The following is a 13,884-nucleotide window of genomic DNA, read 5'->3' on the forward strand; positions in this document are numbered from 1 at the left end:
TATATTAACAACTAGCGAAGGACAGGCAACAAGTAGACAAGTCTTGCTCATCTTATAATCATGAGTATGACAATGAAGTAAGGTATCTCTTTTCCTTCGCAGACATCTGTGCTAGTTAATAACTTATAATGAAGTAGAGTCTACATATATTGTATATCATGATCATAATAGCAAAATTACTAATTTATTTTTCTTGTTATTTTGTCCCTCTTTCTTTTTCCCCTTCCAGTACCGTGTAAGGTAGCGTATCCATGAATTCAGTTATATAAGTTTTATAAAACAATCTGATTTCTGCAAAGTATATTTCATTAACCAAATGACCTTAAGGTCAAGGTGGGCTGATAAAAGTGAAATGTAATATTCCATTATATTAGAGTTTGATCCATCAGAAGTTAGTAGATACTAAAAAAAAATTCCATCCATGCTATCAAGCCTAATCCTGAACATTTTGAAGTAAGATGACATATATTACAATGTTCATGTCTATTAATTATCACGGACAGATGAAAAGGAAAACCCAAAGAGGTTGCATGTCTATTATTTATCGTGCATCAGGTTAAATAACAGAAACAATTGATATAGCTAATGACGGTACATTTCGAAACATGGGATGACAAATATTGGATTTTTTAAGGAAAAAATAAATAGAAAGTAGTCGTTCCATTCCAAAGAAAGTGTGTATGGAAATCATTACAAATTGGGCCAGGATCAATCTGGCCCAGTTTTGTTCTAAACTAGTTCTTTTGTAAACCCAGGGGGTTTCATTTACAAAAGAACTAGTTTAGAGGCCATAAATTGGCCTAGGAAAAGTTGGTCCAATCTTGGTCCAGCTTTTGCCAAACACTTCTCCTCCCAAAATGAGACTAGGGCCAAACCTCCGAGGAGTAGCCAAACAAGCCTTAAACTATGCTGCATCTGATATTGTGCCTCCACGATAATGAACAAATACGCTTACATACATATGCATGCCTGTGCATCCAAAAGTCCCAACACAAGTTTCTAACAGTATATTAACATACAATGATAACACATATACTAAAACCTTAATCTATTGTATAATTTAACAACTTTGCAAAAGGTATAGAGCTTGATTCTCTAACTTTCTATAGTGTAGCTAAATGTATTTCACTTCTTGTATCCAATATATTTAACAAACTAGCAAATGCAGAACCCAATACTTTGACGGACTTTTTCACCATATTATAAACTCGTTCAAGTTAAAATGCACCATGCACGAAAAAGGAACCACACAGACATAGATTCATGAAGATCAATTCAAAAGATTAGAGACAATAAAGATGCATTTATGTGACATAATAAAAAAATTATGCTTAAAGGTTTAAAGTCAGAAAATATAGAAAGAACAAATTATATCTAAGGGAAATTTCTGAAATGTTCTTTGTTTTTGTTTTCTCCCCCTTTCTTCAGAAGGGAACTGTAGGACTATCAAGTGATCTCAACTCGGGTGATAGCATCACGTCCTTCTTTATGAGCCAGTTTGAATCTTCCACATAAATGGGTGGTAAGATTGTCCAATTAATAACCAGCGATACATCAAGGCAACTGCAGATTAATGAAGCAATGAATCGAGCACATGATGCACAAAGCATCTCCTTGTGATTATTATGATCTATGTGCATCACAAGACTTCTTTCTCCCTTCGTGGAGCTTCTAGTCTCCAGTCCAGAGTCATCTTTCACTTCAAGAGGATTTCTGTCACATAAGATTATGGGCTACTTATGAGAGAAAAACCTTCTAGTTCAGTGAGTGCAATGAAAGAGGAGATTAAGATCTATTAACACCTTGACATGCATTTTAATTTTTGTATGTTATAGTTCCATGGTTTCTTAATAGCCAAAAGGACAATAGAAATATATTATATTATCTTATAAATTCTGATCTTTCATAAAACTCGAAGTAGGACTTGATACCATATTGAGTTCCAATCATTTGTGAGAGAAAAAGGCACAGGCAGATCTTATAAGTCTGCAAATAAATATTGTTCAACAATCTATGAATGGCATAAGAGTAAGGAGTGTCGAGGAGCATACGTTGAAAGCCTGTTCTATATACTCTTTTACTGCAAAGATCCTTTACCCCTTAGTGTTACAAGAGCAATATCATTCACTTTTCTGCTCTCCTCTAGACAATTGTACTAAGCTTTTCTGATTTCAATACAAAAAAACATTCTTCTAATATGCAACTTCAACAAAAATTCATTATAATTTTTCTTCAACTAACACCATTATGACTTGCTAACTTTCAAGATGATTTCGGTTACAATAGTAAAATTCCTATGTTCACCTTTAGATTGCATTTGATAACAACTTACTTTAAAATCTAAAATCCTCTTGCAAATGCATGTGTTTGGCAGAGCTCTATATTTTAAAAACATCAAAATCTAATTGGTATCATTTCACATTCTATAGAATTATAATTCCTTCAATATTGCTTACTACAAAAAAGCTTTTTAGAAGTCTACAGCCTTTGGGTAGAACTTAGGCCTTCTGTTGAGTTAACGTAAGAAGGAAACTAATTTGACCTCGGAGTTCTCATGTGATTCATTAATTGTCATTCTTCCTTTGTTTTGGAGCAAAACCAATTGCTTCTTTAGTTTCTTTATTTTGAGAAAGACACTCATGACCTACTAGGTATTATATAGGATGCGTCTGATACATATCTAAGGACTGTCCAAACAAGTGCCAAGGTCGAAATGTGTCTTGACATATCTACATATCTAAGAGCATGTTTGGGAATTTTGGATTATAATTTACTTGAATTATAATCCACAAATTCAGTGTTTGGGAAATTCAGTGGATTATAATCCATTTTCAAGAGTAGAATGTTTGGCAAATGGGTGGATTATAATCCATCTTGTTGTCAAAATGACCAAAAAATATGGGGTTGGTGATGAGTCAGTAAATGAGGCCTTTGATTTTGTGAAGTCATAATAAGGGGTATAATAGTCTTTTACTTGGTCAAATTTCATAGCTTATAAATATGGGGTTGGTGATGAGTCAGTAAATGAGGCCTTTGATTTTGTGAAGTCATAAAGGGTATAATAGTCTTTTACTTGGTCAAATTTTATAGCTTATAATCCACCAGAAAATAAGCTAGGGTACCTGATGCGGGACAATCATGGGTCGTCTATCAGAAGATTTTAATTTTAATTTTAGTAATATTTGATTTGATCCCATGTAATCTTTTTTAAGTTAGGACTTTTTTAGGATTTGATTTTAAAATCTCTTTCTATTTAGCTAGGATTTTATTTGATTGCATCTTTTAGTTTTGTTAGTTTGATTTGATTAGGATTTTTATTTATTTCCTTACGTGTTTAGTTGCTTTCTTTTCCTATAAATAAGAAATATAATCCTCCAAGAGTGATAGACATTGATGAATAAAAAATTTGAGTTTGAGAATTCTCACTTGAGCATGTGAGGTGTTCTTTGGCATGTGATTTGTCTTTTATTGGGGTGTGAAGCCTTTGGATGTGAGTCATAGCTATTTATCTAAAATTTCTCCACTTTCAATCCTAGCTATCCGATCTCAATCACAAGTCAAAAAAGTTATTGTTCATGGATGAACAGTATCCGCCGTAGTATCGAGATCCGACACCATTCGCCTCTGATAATGCTACAATCCTTCGAATCCGATTGCGTACGCCAACGACGACCCCTGCTTAAGTATCGCCATTGCTGTTGACATATTAGTATTACTTAGGGACTTATTTGTAAGTTGTGTAGGGGCCTATATAAAGCCCAAGAGATCTCATAATGAATTAGGTTTTCTATTTCAACTTGGTATCAGAGCCTTCTTCAAACCCTAGCCCCCGCCACCCCACCCCACCCCCTCCATACCACACCCGAACCCCTCCAAACCCCCCCTCTAGCCGCTGCCACCTCGTACCCCCTGCCGCACCGTGTCGAACCTCGAGTTTGACATGGATTCCCTCGACTCAGTCCTCGAACTGATGACAGGAAGAGTATATATCTCACTTCGATGAGATATATAACTGTTTTTTGTTCTTGTTTCCTCTGAGAAACGAGAATTTGTTTGTGATCCTACTCTTGTTGTGCAGCAGAGGTGTTGCCGAAATTTTCACTACACACAACAAGGGTCGGAAGCGAAGGTGAACGGGTGGTGGGTCTGAAGCCTGTTCGATGGAGGAGATCATCAAGAAGTTGAACCCTGCGGAGGTGTCAACTTTGATGAAGTTGATGAAGTTGTCGGCTGATGAAAGCGCGACAAGACCATCGAAGAAGTTGGAGCTTCCGACCATCGATCTGAAGCTTGATGGACTGAGTACCTACCTGAGTTGGTCACGACGGGTGAGATACACCCTTGCAGGGAGGAACCTGGAGGGTTACTTGACCGGAGAGAAGACAGAACCGGATGAGGACTCGGGAGGACGAGATGAGTGGAAGTCCACTTATATGTTGGTGTACATCTGGCTTCTCAACTCGTTGGTCCCGACGATCGCCGCCACGGTGGATGGCATTGAGAAGGTGAAGGACGTTTGGGAGAAGTTGAGGAGAACATATGATGGGGTGGGGAATAACCTGAGGGTGTTCCAGATTAAAGGAGAGATCGACGCCACAGTCCAAGGAGAGAGGACTGTACAGGAATATGCTACAGAGCTGGAACGCCTGTGGCTGGACTATGATCATTTTTCCCCCCGAGCTAGCTGTAAGGACCCGGGATGTAAAGAGCGGGAGGTGTTTCTACAGGAGCGAACTATGGTGTTTCTCAAGGGATTGACATCAGAGTTCGCTCAGCGAATTGCATTACTGATAGCTCAGCCGAAAATTCCCACGCTTGAGGAGGCTGTCTCTGCTATGATCCAGGAGGAGACTCGCATTCGACTGCAGGCGGGGACAGGTGGACTTCCGGTGGTGAAGTCAGCACTAGCAGCCTCTAGCAATACTGGATCTAGGGGAGAGACTCGACAGTGCTACAACTGCGGTGCGGTGGGTCATCTAAGGCATGCTTGCACCAAACCACCCAAGGAAGGAGATTCAGGTGGACGTGGACAGTTCGGAGGTCGTGGTCGTGACCGTGGGGGTCGACGAGGTGGAAGAGGAGCAGGGAATCGGGCGAATCTGGCGGTAGCAGAAGAAGAAGAAGCTGAGGTGGTCTTTACTGAGGAGGATCGTGCTCTCCTGATGATACTCAGGAGGAAGCAGCAAATAGCAGGGGATGGAGACTTGAGGAGTGGGACTGAGGAGGCATCCACTTCGTTCTTCGCCAGAGGCAATACTGCTACCTATGCTCATCCGACCAAAGGTACTGATGACATACATGCTCTTGCTTCTATATCTCCCAACAGATCATCAGAATGGATAGTCGACTCTGGTGCGTCTCGGCATGTGACAGGTAATGCTAGTGAGTTCTCATCACATACTCACTTAACATCACCTGATAGTATTCAAACAGCTGATGGTATATTTCAGCCGGTAGTTGGTAAGGGTACAGTCGATTGTACTGGTTCTGTAACTTTGTCTAATGTTTTGCATGCTCCTTCATTTCCAGTCAATCTTTTGTCCATTAGTTCTATCATCCTCCAACTAAAATGCATTGTTTCTTTTGATATTCCCTATGTGATTTTTCAGGAGAAGGGGACAGGACGGAGACTTAGGACTAGCACATGGCGTAGTGGACTGTGGTATCTGGATCGTGAAGGGTTGGATTCAGCATTGGTGTCAGTAGTAGAGGAAGCAGGAGTAGGATCTAATATGAGTACTGAGAATGAGTTAATGTTTCATCACCAGCGTTTGGGACACTCATCATTCAGTGTTTTAAGTAGATTGTATCCTTCTTTATTTGAAAAAGCAAATAAACAGAAACTTGTGTGTGATGCATGTGAGTTTGGAAAGCTTAATAGAAGCTCTTATGTTAGTTCAGGTCATAGAAGTTCTCGTGTATTTGACTTGGTACATTCAGATATTTGGGGGCCTTGTTCCACAAGTTCTATGAATGGATACAAGTATTTTGTTACATTTATTGATTGCTTCTCTCGTGTTACTTGGTTATACCTGATGAAAAATAAGAGTGATGTGTTTGGGTGCTTCCAAAATTTTCATAGGACTGTTCAGACTCAATACGGAGCAGTGGTGAAAGTATTGAGGTCAGATAATGGGACAGAGTATACCAACAGAGCCCTTGAAGAATATTTGTCAGCTCAAGGAATACATCACCAGACAACCTGTCCATACACACCAGCTCAGAATGGGGTAGCAAAAAGGAAGAACAGACATCTTTTAGAGGTTGCTAGAAGCATGATGATCTCTATGAATGTCCCAGAGACCCGGAAGGTAACTTCATCCGTTGGTAACTCACCTAATACTGGAAGTATGAGGCGAGAGGAGGAGAATGGTGAGAGATTAGTAAATATGGAGAAATCAATGTCTGAGAATGGTGAGAGATCAGAAAAATCAATTTCTGTAACGATTCCTTGGGAAGGAGACTTGGTTGAGGAGGAGTAAGAGAATGAAGAAGAAGAGAATGAGACAAGAGGTGTTAGACCAACGGCTCAGGGGGAACTACTTACCTATAGTAGGAAGGGGAAACAAATTACGGGAACAGTACCTACAGTGCCACTGGTGCCAAGTCCCTTGCCAACGCCTGCTCCGACTCCTGAGACACCTACACCACCACCAGATTCCTCTCAAGGTGATTCCATTCCTCTTCCTACTCATCTCACACCAATAACTGTACGGAGGACTACTCGCAGTAATACGGGAAATCCTCCCGATAGATATGGTTGGGATCTTGCTCAGTTTGTATCATATTCTAACATCCACCCTGCACATGGAGCATTCATTGCATCACTGGACTCTGTTACTATACCTAACAATTAGCAGGTTGCAAAGAAGGACCAGAAATGAAAAGCTGTTATGCACGAAGAGCTAAAGGCCCTTGAGAAGAACCGCACCTGGGAGTTAGTAAAACTATCAAAAGGGAAGAGAGCAGTTAGATGCAAGTGGGTCTTCACTATGAAGCAGAATCCAGATGGACAGGTTGAGCGCTACAAAGCTCGTCTGGTGACAAAAGGATATAGTCAGACATATGACATCGACTACGATGAGACTTTTGCACCGGTGGCAAAGATGAGCACTATTCGGACCTTAATCTCTCTGGCAGTAAATGGTGGATGGAAGCTACACCAACTAGATGTGAAAAACGTATTTCTTCATGGAGATCTAGTGGAGGAGGTATACATGGAGATACCACCAGGATTCGGTACAGATCATACAGTGGGAAAGGTCTGCAGATTGAAGAAGTCTCTCTATGGGCTAAAACAGTCTCCTCGTGCTTGGTTTGATAGATTCAGGAGGGCTATGATTGGTATGGGGTACCAGCAGATCAGCGCCGACCATACCGTGTTCTTTCGAAGAAGTGGAGGTCACATCACCTTGCTTACAGTATATGTGGATGATATGATTATTACAGGGGATGATGAGAAGGAGATTGCCCAACTCAAAGTGAGATTGGGTAAGAAATTCGAGGTGAAAGATCTTGGCTTGCTTCGATACTTTCTTGGAATAGAGATAGCTCGAGGAGCGGAGGGGATCGTCCTGTCCCAGAGAAAGTATGCACTGGATCTTCTCAAAGAAACAGGAATGTTAGGATGCAAACCTGCAACTACACCGATCGACCAGAAGTTTAAGCTGGGTGCTGAAGCTGGAGAACCAGTTGATCGTGACAGATACCAAAGGCTGGTGGGCAGGTTGATCTATCTGTGTCACACACGTCCCGATATCTCTTTTGCAGTGAGCGTGGTGAGTCGCTACATGCATGATCCAAGGAAGGATCATATGGACGCAGTGTACCAGATTCTAAGGTATTTGAAAAATACCCCCGGAAAAGGGCTAATCTTCAGGAAGAATGAACACATGAGCATTGAGGGCTATTGTGACTCTGATTGGGCTAGCTGTGCTGATGACAGGAGGTCCACCTCAGGATACTGCATCTTTATAGGAGGCAACTTAGTCTCGTGGAAGAGCAAGAAGCAGTCGGTGGTGGCGAGATCGACAGCTGAGGCAGAGTATAGAGCTATGACCTTAGGAGTTGCTGAGTTGCTATGGTTGAAGAGTATGCTGGTGGAGCTGAAACTGAATCAAGGAGCTAAGATGAAGTTGTGTGATAACAAGTCAGCCATCAGTATCGCCAACAACCCAGTGCAGCATGATAGAACCAAACACATCGAGATCGATAGGTTCTTCATCAAAGAGAAGTTAGATAGTGGACTACTGGAGCTAAGTCATGTTTCGACTAAGGACCAGGCAGCAGATTGTCTGACTAAAGGACTTAGCTCAGTAGATATGATTAGAGGATGTGACAAGATGGTCTTAGTAGATATCTTTCGCCCATCATGAGGAGTGTTGACATATTAGTATTAGTTAGGGACTTATTTGTAAGTTGTGTAGGGGCCTATATAAAACCCAAGAGATCTCATAATGAATTAGGTTTTCTATTTCAACTATTGCCGACTCTCCTCCGATTGTTTTTTAATGAGTTATGATCCCTCACCGCTAAGGTCTTACAATACGATTCTGAAAAGTTATCGACGACTGAAAAATTTATCGTCTCCCCCTTCCAAATCACGTTCAGATTCAAGCACCCACCAAAATTTACAGTATTGAGAATCTCGTGTTTTCCCATCGGATCTGGGTTGGCGCTGAAAGCAACACATTCGAGAGCCATCTACTTTCGGATTGGAGCCCACACCCCAACCCTCATCATTTGGTATCAGAGCCGAAAGATCCACAATTATCAGGGTTAAAATATCGCTACCTCCTTTACAAGAGTATGATTTTAATCCACTTAAATTTGATACCCTAGCCTACTTTTACGGATTTGATGGATATGATGAGCCTTATGAATTTTGACATTTGAATTTTCAATATAGAAGATATATTTTGTCTATAGTATGTCAGAACTGGAAATGTTTTTGTATGTTGATTATAGGCTAAAGAGAGGCAAAATATTGGTGATATAGAAACTATTATCATTCAAATATCCATTCATGGACAACTATGAAAGCTCTTTTGGATAGGAGGTGCTCTAGTCCGTCATCTAGAAGATATCATTCCTCTTCATATTCTGAAGTAAAAGCCAACACAAATTCCTCAACCCCGGCCAGATGTGAATCTTCAATCAAGATTTAATTTCAATCCATATCTGAAGCCTCAATTTGAGTCAGACGAGAAAGCAGAGCAAGAGCAAAAATTTGATCAAGAACCAAAGCCCGAGTCTGAGCGTGAGCTAGAATCAGATGTAGATCAAAAGATCAATGTAGAATGCGAGCCTAAACTACAGCCAGAAGAAGCAAATCAAAAGATAGATCCAAAGCCTAGGCTTAAATAAGAGTTGAAACCAAAAACAAAGCAACAGGTCGATTTAACGCATGAGCTTGGATCAAACCCTGAGCTCAAGTCAAGCCTAGAATCCGAACGTAAGGTCGATATCCAGAGCAAATTTCAAGATAATCTGGTTATTAAGGTCGTAATTTCAAACCCTTCACCACTAACTCAATATCGGAGTTTATAGCTTATCTTGAAAATTTTGCAATCTACAACAAAATTCTTCTCACCAATCAAGTCAAATATTACGTTCTCCTATTATAAAACTTGAGGTCGAATTTTCTCTAATAATAGGAGATTTGATGTAGGACAATCATGGGTCGTCCATAAGAAAATTTTAATTTTAGTAATATTTGGTTTGATCTCATGTAATCTTTTTTAGTTAGGATTTCTTTAGGATTTGATTAAGAAATCTTTCTATTTTAGCTAGAATTTTATTGCTTGCAGCTTTTAGTTTTGTTAGTTTCGATTTGATTTAGATTTTTATTTACTTCCATATGTGTTTAGTTGTTTTCTTTTCTTATAAATAAGAAATATAATCCTTCATGAGGAATAGACATTGATGAATAAAAAATTTGAATGAGAATTCTCTCTTGAGCATGTGAGGTGTTCTTTGCCACGTGGTTTGCCTTTTTTTCTTTAGGGTGTGAAACCCCTAGGTGTGAGGCCTAGTTATTTATCTAAAATTTCTTCACTTTTAATCTTAACCATCCAATATAAACCACAAATCCAAAAAAAAGAAAAATTACTATTTACAGATGAACATCACCCACCGCAGCCTTAAGATCCAATAGGAAAGCACGAGAATCTCAATATTGTGAAATTTGGTAGGTGCTCGAATCTGAACGTGATTTGGCAGGGGAGATAGTAAATTTTTTAGTCGATAATTTTCCAAAGCCGTGTTATAAGACATTGGCAGCAATGGATCATAACTCATTAAGGGACGATCGGAGGAGGTTCGATAATGGCGAAACTCAAGCGGGGGTCGTCACTAGGGTAAGCAATCGGATTCAAAGAATTGTGGCATCATCGGAGGCGAATGACGTCGGGTCTCGAGGCTACAGCGAATAGTGTTCATCCACGAACAATAACTTTTTATTTTATTTTATTTTTTTGATTTTGTGGTTGAGATCGGATGACTAGGATTGAAAGTGGAGAAAGTTTAGATAAATAACTAGGCCTCACACCTAGGAACATCACTCCCAAGGGCTTTATACCTTAAAGGAAAAAGGCAAATCACATGTCAAAGAGCACCTCACATGCTCAAGATAGAATTCTCAAACTCAACTTCTTTTATTCATCAATGTCTATTCCTCATGGAGGATTACGTTTCTTATTTATAAGAAAAAAAAAGCAAATAAACACGTAAGTAAATAAAAGTCTTAATCAAATCAAAACTAACAAAACTAAAAGATGCAATCAAATAAAATCCTAGCTAAAATAGAAAGAGATTTCAAAATCAAATCCTAAAGAAATCCTAATTAAAAAAAGATTACATGGGATCAAATCAAATATTGCTAAAATTAAAATTATAATCTTCTGATGGACGACCAATGATTGTCCTGCATCAAATCTCTTAACTAAAAAAAATTTCACCATTCGCCTCTGATGACGCCACAATCCTTCGAATCCAATTGCTTACCCCAACAACAACCCCTGCTTGAGTATCGCCATCGCCGAATCTCCTCCGATCGTCCTCGCCACCAATGTCTTACAACACGGCTCCGGAAAGTTATCGATGACTAAAAAATCTATCATCTCCCCCTTCCAGATCACGTTCACATTCGAGCACCCACCAAATTCACATTATCGAGAATCTCGTGCTTTCCCATCGGATCCGGGTTAGCGCCAAAGGCAACACATTAGGAAGCCATCTACTTTCGGATCGAAACCCTCGCCCCGACCCCCATCAGTACTACTTGATCAGACTTCATGCATAATCCAACAAATAATAAGCTAAGTACCCTAGCTTATTTTTTCGTAGATTATAAGCCAACACTTACCAAGCATCTCAAAGTGGCTTATAAGCCACTTTGACCATTTGCCAAACATGTGCTAACATGGTTATGGATTAATGATTGAAGTGTCCTTGCTACAAAGAGATTCTTCGCAAACAAGATATCCACATCATCATGTAGAACTTTTGGCAAAATAAGTTCCCCTTCACATATCAGGGCAATAACATCTGAATCGCAAATGACATTAAATAATTTTGTTGTTAATACAAATTCATAGGAAATTAAAGATTCATGCACTAACCTCTGCAAAACAGGAATGACATTTTCTGGATACCAATTAGCGGAAGCATGAACAGGTGCAGTTTTAATTCTCGTAGCTCGGATGGCAACAGCATAATACTCTCTTGTGCTCCATGAGTATTCATCAGGCAAGGTCCTAACTATCGAGATCTCATCTTTCAAGACATTGATAAAGTGATCCACATCATAAATCTCTTCAAATGAACTGCAAAGAATAAATATAGATTTTTGTCAAAATCTCTGATATTCTACCATGTGGATGCATTTTTGGATAAACAAATAGGGCAATGTAGTAATAAAGCTACCTGGAGTCTTGCCAAACAGGATTTACTTCAAGGTGAGGGATCACAAGAGTCGCATTCAAAATTTTTGCGACCGCAACTGCATCACATATCTGAATAGTAGAGTAGCCCGTATCAATAATTTAACTCGGGTGAAATGAAAGCATCAAAGTAAAATATTTAGCAAGTAGTCTGTGAATAAATGAACTACCCCCATCCTCTGCTGATTCAACCCTCCATCTAGAAATACTTGGATGTATCCAGTTGATTTTTCCGGGAGTGCTATTTACAAGGGATAAAATGATACTGTTAGCTGGAAAAAAAAACTGATCCCCTTTCTAAATATGGTACAATACGTTAATAGAGGAAAAAATTCCTTTGCATCAGGAGGTTTAGATGAATAGAAACTTTTGCTACTTGAATGCACGTACCACCACTGTTTGCATCTGCATTGCATGGTTTCCATCCTTGGTGTGGCAAGGGCGACCAAAGCTCAGATTTCTGTTCATCCGACTAGAGGAAAGAAACAAAAGAAAACCATTAATAAGAAGCTGAAAGAAATATGGACACAAAGCATAAAGATTAATATTGGAGAAATGGCTCTACTCACAATCCCACGTTGTAAAGCACCCTTCAGGAGAGAGAGATGTCTTGGTTTGGGAGCATTCCACTCCTGCAGGAAACAATTTACTCTTTTTCAAACAATGACCAATAAGAGCAAGAATATAACGGAATATGAGACATATGCATAGGAAGACATACTTGAAGATATCGAAACATTGACAGTTAAAAAAAATTGCTTATGTTAGTTATTCAATCTACAATATTGATTCCACGCTCAGATTCTAAACCAATGAGCTCATGTAATAGTGGCAAAAATATTAAGTCAAAGTATTTGGCGAAAAAAAAATTAGATAGAAAGTAGTGTCCTATGCTATGCATTAAGATCATCAAACCAATGCCAGACACATTCAACAATGAATTTACCACATATGGAGAAGTTTTCTCCTATTATATTGAAAGTTGTAGAGTAAGATTTACGGACATGTTGGGCTATGTGGCATTTTTCAGATGTGCGCTCCACACATCCTTGAGGACTCATGCCAAGTGCCATTTTGATTCATGACGCGCTTACAAATTAGTGTGCATCTCCCGCGATAAACCTCTAGCACTATATTTTTCTGTGTCTTATGGTCTGTTAGCAATTTGCCCTAGATTCTTTTGCCTTTGATTTTTTACTAATATTTGCGACATACACTCAGAATAACAAATTACAAAAGTCCCAACTCCTCACTAATTCATTTTTTACTAATATTTGCGACATACACTCAGAATAACAAATTACAAAAGTCCCAACTCCTCACTAATTCTTTTCCATGTACTCTTTATATACACTCAGAATAACAAATTACAAAAGTCCCAACTCCTCACTAATTCTTTTCCATGTACTCTTTATACCAGTTTAACAGAATAAATTCAGTGGTTAAGCTTGGAGAGCCTGGCATTTAAGGAAGCAATGTCATCAGATAATTTCAAGAACTCTTCAATCTATCATAGCAAGTTGAATGAATCTACTACTTCTGCGTCACGCACCAGCTGGGAGTCCATGATTTCAATTTCGACGTCCATCCAGCCTCATAAGGGTGACATATGATGTACTTACCACTGAGCAAAATCTCCAACACTTGTGATAAGCTGCGGAAATAACAAATGCGTGAGGCCCTGTACCCGTACCAAATCAGATGTCTCCAAACTCCAAAGAGGGGAACGTCAAAAGGATCAAGCTTCCTTCTTTTTTTGGGTAATATAGTGTCCATGTATGAAATACGCTCCTAAAGTAATCGCATTGTGAGCATGTGAAAGTAATCAGTTTACCGCCCTACAAAATTAATTGTGCTCTTTCATACGCACCTGTTTGGAATGGAGTTTGATATTGATCGAACCTGAGACCATTTCCCCCAATGTTATGCGCATCACGGACCC

At 39.3% G+C, this 13,884-nt stretch overlaps 1 protein-coding gene across 1 annotated transcript in view; it reads right to left on the reverse strand.

Annotated features, from left to right (window-relative positions):
- Positions 1-13,884, reverse strand: part of LOC109832548 (uncharacterized protein At1g04910-like) — a 16,147-nt gene that overhangs the window by 1,543 nt on the left and 720 nt on the right. The window contains 5 exon segments of the mRNA XM_020399889.1: positions 11,622-11,825; positions 11,926-12,014; positions 12,113-12,183; positions 12,333-12,414; positions 12,512-12,574. Coding sequence (XP_020255478.1) covers positions 11,622-11,825; positions 11,926-12,014; positions 12,113-12,183; positions 12,333-12,414; positions 12,512-12,574 — 509 coding nt within the window.

Source organism: Asparagus officinalis, chromosome 3, assembly GCF_001876935.1.
Source record: "Asparagus officinalis chromosome 3, Aspof.V1, whole genome shotgun sequence".
Lineage (NCBI taxonomy): Eukaryota > Viridiplantae > Streptophyta > Magnoliopsida > Asparagales > Asparagaceae > Asparagus > Asparagus officinalis.